This window comes from Lynx rufus, unplaced genomic scaffold (assembly GCF_022079265.1).
Source record: "Lynx rufus isolate CCGP_SWC_20201006 ecotype Redwood Valley unplaced genomic scaffold, mLynRuf1.p SCAF_2, whole genome shotgun sequence".
In the NCBI taxonomy this organism is placed as follows: domain Eukaryota; kingdom Metazoa; phylum Chordata; class Mammalia; order Carnivora; family Felidae; genus Lynx; species Lynx rufus.
Genome location: NW_025814834.1, coordinates 202124821 through 202140213, shown reverse-complemented (window position 1 = coordinate 202140213; position 15393 = coordinate 202124821). Strand labels below are relative to the sequence as shown.

The 15393-nt window shown below is 48.7% G+C and overlaps 1 protein-coding gene across 3 annotated transcripts in view; it reads left to right on the top strand.

Annotated features, from left to right (window-relative positions):
- The window catches only part of WDTC1 (WD and tetratricopeptide repeats 1), a 65645-nt gene that overhangs the window by 45785 nt on the left and 4467 nt on the right, over positions 1 to 15393 (top strand). For all 3 annotated transcript variants that reach the window (XM_047082471.1, XM_047082469.1, XM_047082472.1), the window contains 9 exons: positions 2514 to 2701; positions 5107 to 5289; positions 6251 to 6345; positions 6755 to 6870; positions 8328 to 8403; positions 9015 to 9123; positions 10148 to 10321; positions 13366 to 13601; positions 15173 to 15353. In XM_047082471.1, the coding sequence (XP_046938427.1) occupies positions 2514 to 2701; positions 5107 to 5289; positions 6251 to 6345; positions 6755 to 6870; positions 8328 to 8403; positions 9015 to 9123; positions 10148 to 10321; positions 13366 to 13601; positions 15173 to 15353 (1358 nt within the window). The remainder of the gene's footprint in view (positions 1 to 2513; positions 2702 to 5106; positions 5290 to 6250; positions 6346 to 6754; positions 6871 to 8327; positions 8404 to 9014; positions 9124 to 10147; positions 10322 to 13365; positions 13602 to 15172; positions 15354 to 15393) is intronic.

Sequence of the window (15393 nt, the reverse complement as noted above, 5' to 3'; positions counted from 1 at the left end):
CTAGATGAAATGATGTTTATATTTATTTGAGTGGTGATGGTGGGTGGTATGGTTCCAACCATGAACTTAGATAGCAGGGAGACCTGTGTTTGACTCCCTGATCTGCCTCTTGGAAGCTGTGTGACCTAGGCAAGTCACCTGACCTCTCTGAACCTCTTTACTCATCTGTAAATAGGAAGTAGCTTAGGAAAATCCCCTGGACCCATGAATAAATGAGTAAATAAATCATTTAATTTTAAAAGGGAAGCAGCAATCCACAGGCTTGATATTATAGTTCAATAAGATGATTTGTAAAAAGGCACCTGGCCACAGGTGTTTTAGCTGTTCTGTGTTTGAGCTGCTGATTTGTTGGTGGAAGGGAGTTGAGCTGAGGAGAGGTGGGAAGGGGACTTACAAGTGTCTTCAGGCCTCTGAAGTCCTCGAAATGGAAGTGACATGAAACTTTGTGCCTTCTGGTCCCAGGCAACAGACTTGGCATTAGTGGCGCCGAGTCCATAGAAGAAAATGTGGACCTCATGAAGTAAAGAACTGTGTAATGCTTAGAGCAATTTGGAGAAGGTAGAATAGGCCCTTTGAGACTATAGCAAGTGTCCTAGCACTGAGTACTCTCGACACTGGGAACTTTATTTGCCAGGTTGAAGTTTGGAGGAAATGACCTTTAAGGACCTTTCCAGCCCTGTAATTCTATAATGGATGTATGTGAGAGTGAGACTGTCCTTTAGAAAGCCTCACTAATCTAAGAAATATTTTCCTAATTAATATCAAGAAGAATTACAAGATACATGAAGAAGGTAGATTTGAGAGCCAAGAACCTACTTACTTCCCTAACCCCTGCCTCCTTCCCAAGCTCTGATTTTCACCTCCTGCTCCAGGGACCAATCCTGGATGATTTTCTGCAATTTTAGAGACAGAACAATGCCTCTTCACCTCTTGCATGGCAAACAGATGGTTTCTGCCCCATGAAAAGTGTTAGGTCCAATCTGAATCTTTGGGGTGGGATCTGGGAAAGGGACCTAAGCCATCACTTTGGCATTATAGAGCACAAAATGTTGAGTTCAGAAAACCAGAATTTGACAATGGTCTTGTAACTTCCTAATAGTATGATTTGGGGCAAGGCATTTACATTTACAGACCCTCAGCCTCCTCTTGTGTGAAAGTGTAGAAAAGGATTCTTCTCTCTTCAGATAGTAACATTCCGCAGATATTTATTTAGCCCTCAAGCTCCCCCTGGTGGCAACTACAGAGTGTGGTGAGTGTGGCAGTAGCCCTCAAGGGCTCGCCTATTTATTACTGTTGTGCATGAAGTATATTCTGTCTTCAGACAGGATTAAAGACTGCTGGTTGCCCCTAAAAATGATCAGATTTCATTTGTTTCATCTAGCCCTTGTCCTGGTGATCCAATAGAGAATGGTATGTAGAAAGTGAATTATTGCTCTTCTGTGAACATTTAAGTCCAGTAGGACTTGAGCTGTTTAAATGCGGAATAATGCCCCACCCCCAGCACCCATTCAGCCTTGTTGTGGATTGGGAGAAACTTTTCAATTAAGAAAAAAGGTAATTAAATCTTTTGAACTCAAGAAAGAGAAAAAGTCAACTAAATATTTTTCTTCCTCAAAGCTAGGTGATAGAATGACATGCTTTTAAAAATTTCTGTTCAAAGCTATGTTTATGGCTGTTTTCTTCTTACCATATGTCATCTGGAATATTTTCTCAATTTCGTCAGAATGGTCGGATTCTCATTCTTTATGATAACTGTAGGGAGATGTTTCTTCCTGATGCTCAGCCCTTCCCCAAGGGTCAACATTTGAGCCATTTCTAGTATTTGCTATTATGAAGAGTGCTGCTCTGAGCATTTCTGCACAGGTCTCTTTTTTCTAATAAAATTATTTCTCAGAAGTGGAAGTTTGGGGTCAAAAGATAGAAGCAGTTTTTACTTTGTTACCTATTGCCAGAGTGTTCTCCAGAAATATTTGAACCAATTTAAATACTACTTTCTCCTTAAAACACTGGAAGTCCTTTTCACCTTAAGACTAATTTATTAGGTAATCCTCAGGGTATCAAACAGTCCTCATGAGGCAGTATGCATTTGGGAGTCAGACTTGAGTTTGAACACAATCCTGCTGAACCTCAATTTTTATTTTAAGTATCAATAAGATAAGATACCTACCCAGATGGCAGCCAGATGGTAAATGCTTAGTAAATGGTAGCAACTATGATTATCATCCACTCAACCCTTATCTGGGGAAGAATCAGAGGAAGATTTCTTAGGTAGTCCGGTTTGGCACAAGTCAGGACCACTCCGGCAAAGTAAAGGCATATGTCCCAACTTTGACCTTTAGGCCTATGGGCTGATGCTTGAGATCCAAAGTTTTCTTAGTGGACTGCCTTGGATGAGTTCATTTCCTGCCTGATATGGAGAAGGAAAGAGGGTGCTAACATCCATGCTAGTCTTCTTCTGTAGCCAACCCTACCCCCACTGCCTGCCAATCTCTTCTTCAATCTCTCTGGAGCAGTTCCTGCCTCATGCTGGGGACCGCATCTTAATCACGGGGGCAGCCGACTCCAAAGTGCATGTCCACGACCTGACGGTAAAGGAAACAATCCACATGTTTGGAGACCACACAAACCGGGTGAAACGCATCGCCACAGCGCCCATGTGGCCCAACACATTCTGGAGTGCTGCTGAAGATGGGCTTATCCGGTAAGGGCCTGAGGCATCAAGTGGGGCCTGCGCCTCCCCTGCTCCCACTGCATGTTGGCTCCCCCGCCCCATCTTCCCATACTGCTTCCTTCCACAGGCCTGGCTCCTTCCCTCCAGCAGAGTTCCAGCTTCATTTGTCTGCCCAGGGCACTTGTCTGGGACATACAGCTGGGAACATTTGTTTGTCTGCTCTCGGCTTCCCCACTCTTTACCCTCTCCTGCACTACATCCGGGCCTGTCATCCTGCTCTCACCAGTGCATAATGTCCGCCTCCTCTGGGCTTTCACTCCTGCTCTTTGCTCCGCCTGGTTTTCTCTGTCCCCAGTTCTTTCCATGCTTGACCCTTTCTTACCCTAAGATCAGCTCAAGAATCACCTCTTCATAAGCACCTTCTCTGACTATCCTGTCCAAAGTAGACCCCCCCATCATTCTGTCTCAGCACCCTAATTGTATCCTTTGTGACTGTAATCACCCTCTGTAGTTCTTTTATTTTATTTTCTTCTTGGTTTACCTTTTTGTCTGTATCACTCACTGAATAGTGAACTGTCAGAGCACCTCCATCTCTACCTTGTTCCTAGTTGTGTCCCTAGAGCCCAGCACAGTGCCCAGCACATAGTGGTGCTTGATACATTTCTCTCGAACAATTGATCAGTGGGCATATGTGTGGGAAGGGAATAGTCAGTCAGAAATGGGAAAGCGGACTTTCCCCTTCTCTGTTGGCCTGGATTGTCATATCTTTGCTCTAGTTTTCTTCATCCTAAAATGGTCTCATTGCTCTTTAACTCCTTTCTTCAGAGGTGACCTTATCTCCCCAACCTGCTTTAATGCCTCCTTTGAGATCTTATAGGATTCGCTCTTCCCCGTTACAAAGGAGGAGAGATATCTAAGTCATGCACGAACTATAAAACAGCAGTTAGAAGCAGGGCACTGATGTCAGACAGACCTGGAATCAAGTCCTACCTCTGTCACTCAGTGGGGCAAGTAACTTTACCCCTGAACTTTAGTTTCTTCACCTGTAAAATGAGAATTATCATAATATCTCCCTTGTTGGCCTGAGCATCATAATGAGATAGTGCCTGTGAAACCTTGGATGGTACTTGGAAGACAGAAAGCACTTGGTCGGTGACAGGTAAAACTCTGTGTTATTCTTATTGACCTTACCTAACCAGACTGTGCCAGGGCAGCGGGTAGAGGCCAAGCATCTAGGTAGGATTGGAGCCTAAGCAGTTAGACACAGGCACAGTCAGGGAAGGTGTTCTAGCAGAGGGTGAGCATAAGCTGGGCCTTCCAGGATAGACAGGATTTGGATGGGCAAGGAAAAGCAGAGTGGACTCTCCAGCTTGAACAGTTTGTGAAGGCAGGGGTAAATGTGCCACATGGGGGATAGAGAGTTCTGTCTGTCATCGTAAGTGAGGCAGTTCGAAAACTGAGGAACAAGTTTAGTGGCAGTCAGGTCTTGGGAACCAGACTGAGGAGTTTGGTAAAAGCAAATTAACAGTAAGCTCATGCTAAAAATATTGAGGAATTTGTGCAGGTTTTTGAGCAGGAGACTGATGGAACAAAGACAGTATTCTAGGAAGAGCAGTCTGGTGAGGACGGCTTAGAAAGGTGAGGCAGACAAGGTGGAGATCATTGCCGATATCTGGGCAAGAAGTGGGTGACCACATGGGGACACCCTCCTCATTCTCTGTGCCTGTGGAGTGGCAGCACAACAGTCCCCCAGACTGCTTCGAGGGGTGTGCTACTGCCAGGGATGTCTGGCATGACATTTACTACCTGAGTGGGACTCAGGCTTGTCTTGGCGCTTAGTGTTTCTAGATAACTCTTGGCGACCTCTAGATTCTCTTTTATATCACCTCCGTACTTCTGTCTCCTGCAAGAAATTAGATTAAAAGTTGGAGTTAAGGAGCAAAGCCAAGTGGTTAAAGGCTGTCTTTCCAGTTCCGCACTATTCCAGCTTCACACTGGAAGCTGTGTCACCCCAGACAGGTGCTTTACTTGCCTTTAGCTTCAGCGTTCTAACGATACCTGGGGCTGGTGTGAGGATTTAATTAGATAATCCATGTACAACACTTAGGGACACAAGACACAAATCATTTTCTCAATGTTAGAATCAGTAGAAATAGTACTTAATGGCAATATCACTGATCTCTGTAAAAAAAAAAAATACAGTAGTATTCACCTTAAGTAGTTATATGAAAAATAAAACAGATTGTGTGAGAGGCCTATTTCAGGTGCCTGGCACACAGTGAGCACTCAGGAAACGGGGGTGGTTTTTTTACATTCTTATTATTTATGAACAGGTCAAAGCCCTTCCCAGTTCCTTTGTATAACAAAGCCTTGGCTTCTCCCCTGCCTCACAGGAGGACCCAATCCCCGTCCCCTAACACTGTCCTCTCTCACAGCCAGTATGACCTTCGGGAGAACAGCAAACACTCGGAGGTGCTGATTGACCTGACAGAGTACTGTGGCCAGCTGGTGGAGGCCAAGTGCCTCACCGTCAACCCCCAGGACAACAACTGCCTGGCAGTAGGGGCCAGTGGGCCTTTTGTGAGGCTCTATGACATTCGCATGATCCATAACCACAGGTATGAATAGTTCAGCCTCCTGTGGGCAAGTCCCTGGGAACTTGCTGCCCCTGTCCCTCATTGCCATGACCTCTTCTTTTTTGAAGTGGGTTTTTAAAATTCTGTTATTTTTTTTAATGTTTATTTTTGAGAGAGAGAGTGCGGGAGGAGCGGGGGGTGGGGGGGTGGGGGGGGGGGGGACAGAGGATCTGAAGCGGGCTCTGGGCTGACAGCAGAGAGCCCAACTCAGGGGCTCGAACTCACAAACCGTGAGATCATGACCTGAGCTGAAGTCAGATGCTTAACTGACTGAGCCACCAGGTGCCCCTTAAATTTTGTGATTAAAAAAAAATTTAATCCATGCTTGTTTTGGAAAATATGGAAAGTATAATAAACTACAAATGATCCATTACCTAAAAGAAATCACTGTGTATATTTTCTGCTTGTTCTTTTACTATGAGTATTTGTACAGAGTTATAATCTTGTACATGTAATTTCTTTTTTGCACATGTAATTTTATTCTTTTTTTTTTTTTTTAAACAAAAGTAGAATATACCCCGAACCTCCACAGAAGTCCCAGACCTGAACAGCTCCACCAGCGTGGGTTTTCAATGGACTTCTGGGACAGGGGCAGGGACATCTGGCCTGCTTTACTTTCATTTGTGGGTTTGGGCAACCACTGCTGCTCCTCACACACTACCTGACTTGGAGCGGGACTTAAACCTTAGCTTCCTTATCTATAAAATGAGGATGATAGGGTGGTCATGAGGACCAAGACAATGGACAGGACCTACTTGTAAAGCACTGTAATGTATGTGTGCATGGCTATCTAGCTGATGGACCTTTAGGGTTGCTGAGGTAAGGAAGCTAAGGGTACCTCCTTTCAGTGATACAAATTTAGGTTTTCCTATAGGGAGTATGGTCTGGTCTAGCCAGGGGTATGCCTAGGGCTTATAACCTATATGGTTTGTCTTCCCACCAGGAAGAGCATGAAGCAGAGCCCTTCAGCAGGTGTCCACACCTTCTGTGACCGACAGAAGCCCCTTCCGGATGGCGCAGCCCAGTATTACGTGGCAGGTAGGGCTCAGCCCAGCTCTGGCCCCGAGTTCTTGGCCGGGTGCTGACTCTTTCTGGGGTGGTGCAAAGAGACAACATGGCATGGTGGTCAAGAGCATGGGTTTTAGAGTAAGGCAGATTCAGGCTTTAATCCTGACTGCCATTTACCAGCCATCCTGTGACCTTTGGCAAATTACTTACCCTTGATGAGTCTTCATTTCTTTTCCATAGAATGGGGTCATAATGATTAAATGAGATAAAGTATATAAAGTAGTTGGCCTAGTGCATATAGTAAATGCTCAACACATGTAGCTGCTTTTATGATGAAGATAATTGCTATCGTTATTGACATGTTGGCCTCACACAACTCCCTGCTCCTCTTGGGGGAAACGAGGAGTCTCACATTGGGGTAACTGAGCTTTTCCCACAGGTCACCTGCCAGTGAAGCTGCCTGATTACAACAACCGTCTGAGAGTGCTGGTTGCCACCTATGTGACCTTCAGCCCCAATGGCACAGAGCTGCTGGTCAATATGGGAGGGGAGCAGGTATGTGTGGCTGCCCAAGCTGGCTCTGCCCCCACCAACCCAAATTCAACATCCAGGGCTTGTACCTCACTTCCACTGCCATGAGGCAGACAAGAAGCACCAACCTTATGGTAAATGGCTTTACAGTGAAATATAGGAGCAGCGTGGCATCATTGGAATTCCCAGGAGGTGCCCTGGTTTTGTCTTTTTCTTGAGCATAGCTTTAGAACTGACAGACCTGTCTTCAAATGCTGGCCTTCTGTGTGCTATGACTTTGAACAAGTCTCTTCATTTTTCTGAGCCTCAGTTTCCTCATCCTCTATTTTCCTAGGAGGAAACCCTGGGGCTGAGAGCATGCAGCCAGGCTGTGGTTTAAGGCCAGCTTTAGGAGTGTTTTTTGATAATGGCAGGTTACTAAACCCTCTATTTGCATGTTCTCAATCAGGATATTTAGTAAGCCTTGCATAAATCCACTTATTCTACAAATACTCACTGAGCACTTACTCTGAGACCGGCATTATTATAAACATGAAGGAGACAAATGTGAAATATGATCCATCCCAAGTTGACAAGGCAGACATAGCACGTGAACCAGCTAATGACATTACAAGGCAAGGTGGATTATGTACAAGAGAAATGGGATGGAGAATAGACGAGCATCTGAGCTCAGAATACGGCTCTGACTTCAGACTGCTGAGCCATCACCTGGCCTAAAGGTAGCATAAGGATGAATAGAGAGGCATCTAGCAGAGTGGTTTGGAGCCAGACAGAGTTGGTTTTATGTCCTGACTATGCCACTTACTGCTTTTATGGCCCTGGGTAAATAAACTCGGAGCCCGTATTTCTTCATCTATAAAGGGGGTGATAATAATAGTACTTCTTAGGGCGCCTGGCTGGCTCAGTGGGAAGAGCACGTGACTCTTGATCCTGAGGGTCATGAGTTCAAGTCTCATGTTGAGTGTAGAGATCACTAAAAAAAATAAACACACTTAAAAAAATAATAGTACCTCTTCAGGGGGTTGTTTCTAGGATGAAATGAGGTAAGTCATATAAAACACTTAGCAGAGCTCCTAAAGCAAAGTAAGAATTCACTAAACATTAGATAATATAGATAATGTTTATTGAGAGAAGTAAGTAGCAGTGTTACTTTGGGCAAATGGCTTCCCTTCTCTGAGACTTCAGTTTTCCCATGTGTAAAATGAGATCTTTGGCTTTGTGACTTCTGAGAACCTTTCCAACTTAAACATGTGATTCTAATTAATGACAGTGTTTTAAGCAGTCCACCCTACAGGCCAGGAACCAGGAGAATTTTCCTGCCTGAGGTTTGCCCCATAGGAACCCCTCCAGGCCTTGCTTGATGGTTCCGTGCTCAATACTTACTATATTCCTGAGAGCCACCAACCCCCAAAGCCTTGCTTTGGTCCAGCCACATTCTTACCTCACAGCCGCCATCTCTTTTCTTAACCCTTCCACTCTAGGTCTATTTGTTTGACCTGACTTACAAGCAACGGCCATACACCTTCCTCTTGCCTAGAAAATGCCACTCCTCAGGGGGTAAGTTCTCCCTTGGGTTAGGGGTATCTCTGCTGGGGAGCTTGAATGTGTGCCACTTCTGCTGCGGAGGCTGCCCCTTCCCTTGTGCTGTGGCTGTGATCCTCCAAAAGGAGTAGTTTCTGTGAAAGAACACTCTGTACAGTAAGAAGAAAGATAACAGTAGGTCAGAGAGATCTGTCAAAGGGGTTTGCATCACAGCCCTTTTCACTTCTCTCTGAAAAACAGTTTCTTTCCGTGGCTTTTCTCTTGAGGACGTGTAGTAGTTGCCCTTCTTTCTTGTCCTGAATGAGTTTCCTCACTGACTCCTTCCTAGGGCCTCCAGTTGGTTTGGAAACCTCTTCACCCCCCACTCTCTCCAACCACCCCCAGCTAAGGGTAATGCCAAGTTGAAGCTGTGTCCCTCTCCAACCAGCAGAGGGCGCACAGGCTTTTCCCTATGCTCTTGCTTGCCTGCCTGTCTGTCAGAACTTACTTTTTGGGAATGGATCTTACCTGGGAGGATGGCCCATAGTGGAACCATCAGATTCTGTGATGGAAGCTGGAGGGCTGCTGAAAAGAAATGAGGACCTCTTCCTGAGTTGTTGCTGTTCCTTTCTCCCCACCCCTGCCAGAAGTTCAGAACGGCAAGATGTCCACCAATGGTGTATCCAACGGCGTGTCCAATGGCCTGCACCTTCACAGCAATGGCTTCCGGCTGCCAGAGAGTAGGGGACATGTCAGGTGAGTCCAGCCTGACTTGTTCAGCCCCCCAGTCCCAATTACACCTTATGGTACATACCTTACAATGTAATTTGGAGGGAGGAGCATGTCCTGTAAACCGTCCATCCAGGCACATACCTCAGAGTCTGGGAACTGAAACAAGGGATGTAATGGAGTATATCTGGAGTGTGGCTAATGGTTCCAGTACCTCTGCTACCTGGTAGGATCCCAGTCACACTCAGACTGAAGCTCTAGTCTCTGGGTATCAGTAGTTAGGTCAGGACCCAGGGGCCCAGCTACCTCTTAGTACTGAGCTCCCTCTTAAAGGTGTTAAACACAGAGGGGCCTCCCCCCATTATATTTTTCTTCATCCCATACCATCTTTTGGCCTCTATTCACTGCCAGGCCCTATACTGGGCTTTGGATACAGGTGTGCTCAAATCCTCTAAACTTTGAAAGAAATAGAAGTCTCTGTCGAGAGATCCATGGGAGGGGCTTGGGTGGTCAGCTACTATCATGCCCAGGAGTTTGATTAAGAATTACCTTTGGGGGGTGCCTGGCTAGCTCAGTTGGTAGAGAATGAAACTCTTGATCTTAAGGTTGTAAGTTTGAACCCCACATTGGGCATAGAATTTACTGAAAAATGAAATCTTAAAAAAAAGGAAAATCACTTTTGAGGCACATGGCTGGCTTAGTCAGTGGAGCATGCAACTCTTGATCTTGGGGTCATGAGTTCGAGCCCCACATTGGGCACAGAGTTTACTTAAAAAAAAAAAAAAAAAAAAAAAAAGAATTGCCTTTAACCTGTCCATGACAGCTTCATTTCTGTCCCTCTGTTTTTTCACTGGTTCAGAGTATCTGGGATTGTGCCTATTACCTATTACAGGAACCTAGGCCAAGGATAAGAGTGGTCCCCTCTTCTAGATGACAGTGCAGATCCCAGGGGTCAAGACAATATGGGTGGCCCTCAGGCAGGGCTTCAGACTTCCTGAGAGGCTGCTTGGACCCTCTTTGGCTGGCCTGACTTGGCTCTCCTTCACCACAGCCCCCAGGTAGAGCTGCCCCCATACTTGGAGCGCGTGAAACAGCAAGCCAACGAGGCCTTTGCCTGCCAGCAGTGGACCCAGGCCATTCAGCTTTACAGCAAGGCTGTGCAGAGGGCCCCTCACAATGCCATGCTCTATGGGAACCGAGCTGCTGCCTACATGAAGCGCAAGTGGTGAGTGGGCCTGAGCCAGGACGAGGCATGAAGGCAGAGGACCTGATGGAACCAAGTTCCTGAGGCCTCCAGGGAAGGTGGCAGTGGCATCCTGCCGCCCCTTAGGGCTTTTTTAGGCTGTTTTCTAACTCCCACCTCCAGACTAGAGGTCAGGAAGTCTCGCAGTGACGTGAAACATGTCCACAAGTAGCTTCAGTGTGGTGCTTTGTTATAAAGTGATGCGGCCACTGGGCAAGTAGAACTTGAGAGAATGGTTAATCCCAGCTGTTAGATAATTGGGCCTTGAATTGGACTATGAAGGTGCAGTAGAATCTTGCTAGATAGAAAAGAGGCATTTGGTGAATTCAGTTGGTATCAGTCTCAAATGATTCTGTAGCCCCTTGACCTTGGGCTTGCTTTCCTGTGCTCTTAGACCATTGGACCAAGACAAACAAGATACCAGGGATCTGAAGCTGGCTGTGGGTCATGTTGGGTCATAGTGGCTGGTGGTAAAGGAGTGGGTCCATATCCTGAAGAACCTGCTATCTTTGGAGACCATCAGGGCTCCCAGCCCTTCTGCCTACGGCACCAGCAGGCAAGCAGGCAGGCAGACCCCACCCCCCAGCCGGGGCCAGGACTGAAGATGGATAGAGCTGGGCCCACAGCCATTTCTGCTCCGTCTGGCATCCGTCGGCTCTGCCCAGACAGACAGGCCAGCTGGTGTGCCATCGTCTGGCTGCAACTAGGCAGGCCAGAGAGGGAAGCTTAAGAAACCCACCCAAGTCAGCAGGATGGTAGATAGGGGTTTGGGAAGATGCTACTCCCACAGGCCTTAGCCCAGGCATCAAGAGTTTGCCAAGTGCTCAGATGGCAACCCAACCCAGGAGGTGATGGTTTGGGGGCCATCCTAAGGTGTTTTGCCTCTCTGTCCCAGGAACTGAGTAGAATGCGGTGTCCTCATCCAGGCTTTATGCCGAGAGCTGTTTCACTCCTACATTCTTGCTAAGGGAGGCTGATGACTTCCCAATCCATGGGTGCCCTCGACATGTTCTCTGAACTCCCACTGTGTGCTAGGTACTAGGGACACAGAGTTCCTCACTTTGAGTTCCTGTGCTCCAGAGTGCCCAGCCTCTGGACCGAGGACAAAGACATGATTATGGTTCATCATCATCGAAGAAGCAATAAGCCTTTGAGTGGTCAGGTGAAGTGCCATGGGCATTAAGACAAGTTAGGTCACTTTAGCTGGGGTCAGGGAAGTGTCAGGAAGATGAGGAGTCTGATGGGCTTTAAGTGTGGGCAGGCTTAGGCAAGGAGATGAAGAGGAGGAGGGGATTATGGGGGAAAGACATTCCCAGGGAGATGAATGGTGTGAACAAAGGCATGGGGGTGGGGGCCTGACTGAAGAGCTTGTTTGCAGAACAACAAATCCATTTGGCTGGAGCAGAGGGTTCTGGAAGGGACTGGCAGGAGATGAGTCTGTGAGGTAGCCTGGGGCCGGCCTGGGAAGAACTTGGAATGCAGAGCGGTGGCGTTTTGGCCTGGATTCAGTGGGATGATGGGCAGCTACTGAAGAGTTTTGAGCAGGAGAGGGATGTGCTGAGGGCTGTCCTTTCAGGGAGATTGATCTGGCAGTGAGTCTGGATGGGTGAGCCCTGGGGCCAGCCTGCTCTCTCCCCATCCCCACATGCCTGCCAGTGACCCCTAGAATGTCACATTCTGTCCCAGGCCAGTCTCTCCAGGGCTGCCATCTGCTCCTGGATGCAGTGGGAGCTGTCACCCTCCGGCTCCTGGTTGGTCTCTGTCTGGCTCTCTCCAGGAGCTCTGAGGGGCACTTTGCAGGTGGCAGTTGGATTTCCAAACAGTCCCTCCTCCTTCATCACAGCCAGTCGTTCTGACGCAGGCCATGCCTTCAAAGCACTTTGTCCCCTGCCTCCTCCCACACTGGTGAGCTGCTTGTTCCTGCTGCCAGGGCTGGATGCTCCCTCTGGTGCTGTAGGAGAGGAGTCAGGAGGACATTTCCCCTGTTGGGCATGCTTTGGCCCTATGCAGGCGCGTTGTGAGCTGTGCTTTGGTGGAAGGAGCATCAACTCTGGGGAGTGCTGCTAGGCCCACCTCAGCCCAGCAGAAAAAAAAAAAAAAAAAAGCTGCCAAAGGAGAAGTGGCCCCTGTGACCGGTCTGGCTCTCCAAATGAGAGGTGGGAACAGATGAGAGGTGCTGCGGGGAGTGTACCCTATATTCTGGCATGGGGTGGGAGAGTGGGGGCTTTCTTTTGACCCGTCCCTGCTTGCTCTCCCCCCAAAACCATCCCCACTTCCCTTTATCCATGCTTTGGGAGGTGGAAGAAGTGAGTGGAGACGATTTGGAGCTCCTGGTGTGCATACCCCCCTTTACCATCAGCTTCCAGAGAGCTGACTCTGCCAGTCTGTCAGGCCCCATCCTTCAGCCCCGGGAGGTAGAGGCCACAGCTGCTGTGGATCAGTCAGCCAGGACAGAGGGGGGTCTGGCTGAGGGCTTGCTGCCTGCTGGTCAGACCCCGAGTCCCCAGCCTGGCACTTCTGGCTTCTCCAGACCACAGAACTGTCCTTGAGAGCCCCCTGCCTTGGCCATGGCTTTGAAGACCAGCCGGGGGGATTTGAGGAGGTGGTTGGAGAAAGAGAGAAGGAGGGCTTGGGGAGCCTGAGGTGGGCAAGATGCCAGGCCTTCTGCTGCAGAGCTGCGGGTGCCTGGGGTGAGCCAGTGAGCAGTTGCACTCTGTGCCCAGCAGAGGGCAGCCTGGCACTGTTTTTTTTTGTTTTTCTCCCCACACATACCCCCTACCCCCTCCCCCATTCCCTTTCCCCCATCCCCCTCTTAGACTTCAGGATTCCTGACTTATCTCCTTAATATACTGTGTCTCCTGGGGAGCAAAGCCTGGGCTGAGCCAGGGTTCTCTTCATTCCCGAGTACCCTTATCCTGAGATCTGTCAGAGGTGGACTGAGGTGGCCACAGAAAGCAGGGGAGACTGAGTGGACTCCTGATTGCCATGCAGCCCCACCTCCAAGCCACACTCCCCTGCCTTCCCAGGGATGGTGACCACTACGATGCCCTGAGGGACTGCCTCAAGGCCATCTCCCTAAACCCATGCCACCTGAAGGCACACTTCCGCCTGGCCCGCTGCCTCTTTGAGCTCAAGTACGTGGCTGAGGCCCTGGAGTGCCTGGATGACTTCAAAGGGAAGTTCCCGGAGCAGGCCCACAGCAGCGCTTGTGATGCATTGGGCCGCGACATCACAGCAGCCCTCTTCTCCAAAAATGATGGTGGTGAGTGGGCACTGGGGAGAGGGTGCTGTTCCTCTATTTGAGGTGCTACATGACATCTGGAGAGGACATGGTTCTGAGATCAGAGAGGCCTGGATTCAGTTGCTAATTCAGAAACCATGTGACTGTGGGATAGTCACTTAGTCTCTTTGAGACTCAGGTTTTTCATCTGTAAAGGTAGAGTGATCGCACCTCCCATTCAGAGTTTCTGTTGAGGATTAGCAATAGCACGTTTCAAACACCTCGTGTAATGCCCGGGACTCAAGACAGGAGTAAGTTGAGCCCAATCAGGCCGTGTGGCTCCAGCTGGGCATTCTCACCTGCTCACAGACAGGGCCTTGGCTGTCCCGTTGGTCATCTGAATAAGGGGCAGCAACTGGGGCTTGCACTCGTTCCAGTTTGCATGCTTGCGGTAGAGGCAGCAGTACAGGGCGATAGAAATGCTTCACACATGGGGTGTGGAACCTCGGGCTCCAACCTCAGCTCTGCCAAGTGGTAACCATGTGATCTCGGGTGAAGCACAGCCTCTCTGAACACACTGCCTTTACCTGCACGGAGAGCATTTGAAGCCCTGCCCAGCTCACCTCAGTAGCATTGGAGAGTGAGCTGGGGATTTGTGGGATTTGTGCTCTGGAGGCAGACATGGATCCTCACTTCTCTCCTTATGCAGTTTACTAACCGTGGGATTGATTCACTTGTTTGAATAGTTATCAAGTATCTACCTTGTGCCAGGCATTGTGCTGGGTCTTGGGAGTACAGCTGTGAACAAGTCAGATGGTATTTCTGTATTAAGGAATTCACAGCTCTAGTGAAGGAACCAAGTGATGAAGGAGAAACGGTGTGATATGTGCCATGGGGGCCTGATGTGGTATAGATGTATGGGGTAGGACTTGATGGAAGGCTGGGATTCTAGGGGAGGAGACATCTAAGCTGAGATCTCAAGGATGAGGAGGAAGAGGTAACTGGATACAAAGCGTAGCTGTGGGAGGTGAAGAATTCCTGGCCTAGGGACCAGACATGCAAAGGCCCCGAGGCAGGCAGAATCAAGGCACTTTTAAGGCACGAGAAAACTGGTGGTTTGTTGGGTTTTTTTGTTTTGTTTTTTTGTTTTGTTTTTTTTTTACCCAAGGCACTTGACTGATCAGTGCCTCAGCTGGGATCCATGATAACTTGTCTTTCAGTGGGGAAGGGTTTGGACCGTACTGCCTTCAGAGCTATGGATCTGTTTAGAAAAACCACCCCCTCAAGGCTCTCTCGGAAGTGCTTCACCTTCCCCTCCCTGCCTCTCACCTCCACAGAAACAGAAAGCATGGGTCTATGCATTCTTGGGGCTTCTAGACATTATTCAGGGACCTGAGCCAAGGTCCTCCTAGCATCATAGGTCACCTCTTGAACATCCTCAAGGGCTGGGTCCAAAGATGCTTCTTCCTCAGAGTCATTCCCAGTTTTCCAGATAGGTTTAGGCAGGTAGCCCTACATTGCTAGCACCTGGGCTGCAAACAGGGCCGGGGTGGAGACAAATGGGGGAGGGGAGAGAGGGACAGGCTTCACCTTTCCTTGCTCTCTGCCTCCAGAAGAGAAGAAGGGAGCTGGTGGTGGCGGTGGCGGCCCCGTCCGCCTCCGCAGCACAAGCCGCAAGGACTCCATCTCGGAGGATGAGATGGTGCTGCGGGAACGAAGCTACGACTACCAGTTCCGATACTGTGGCCACTGCAACACCACCACGGATATCAAGGAGGCCAATTTCTTTGGCAGGTCCGAGGCCCTGAAGAGAAGGAGGGCACAGCCTGGTTGG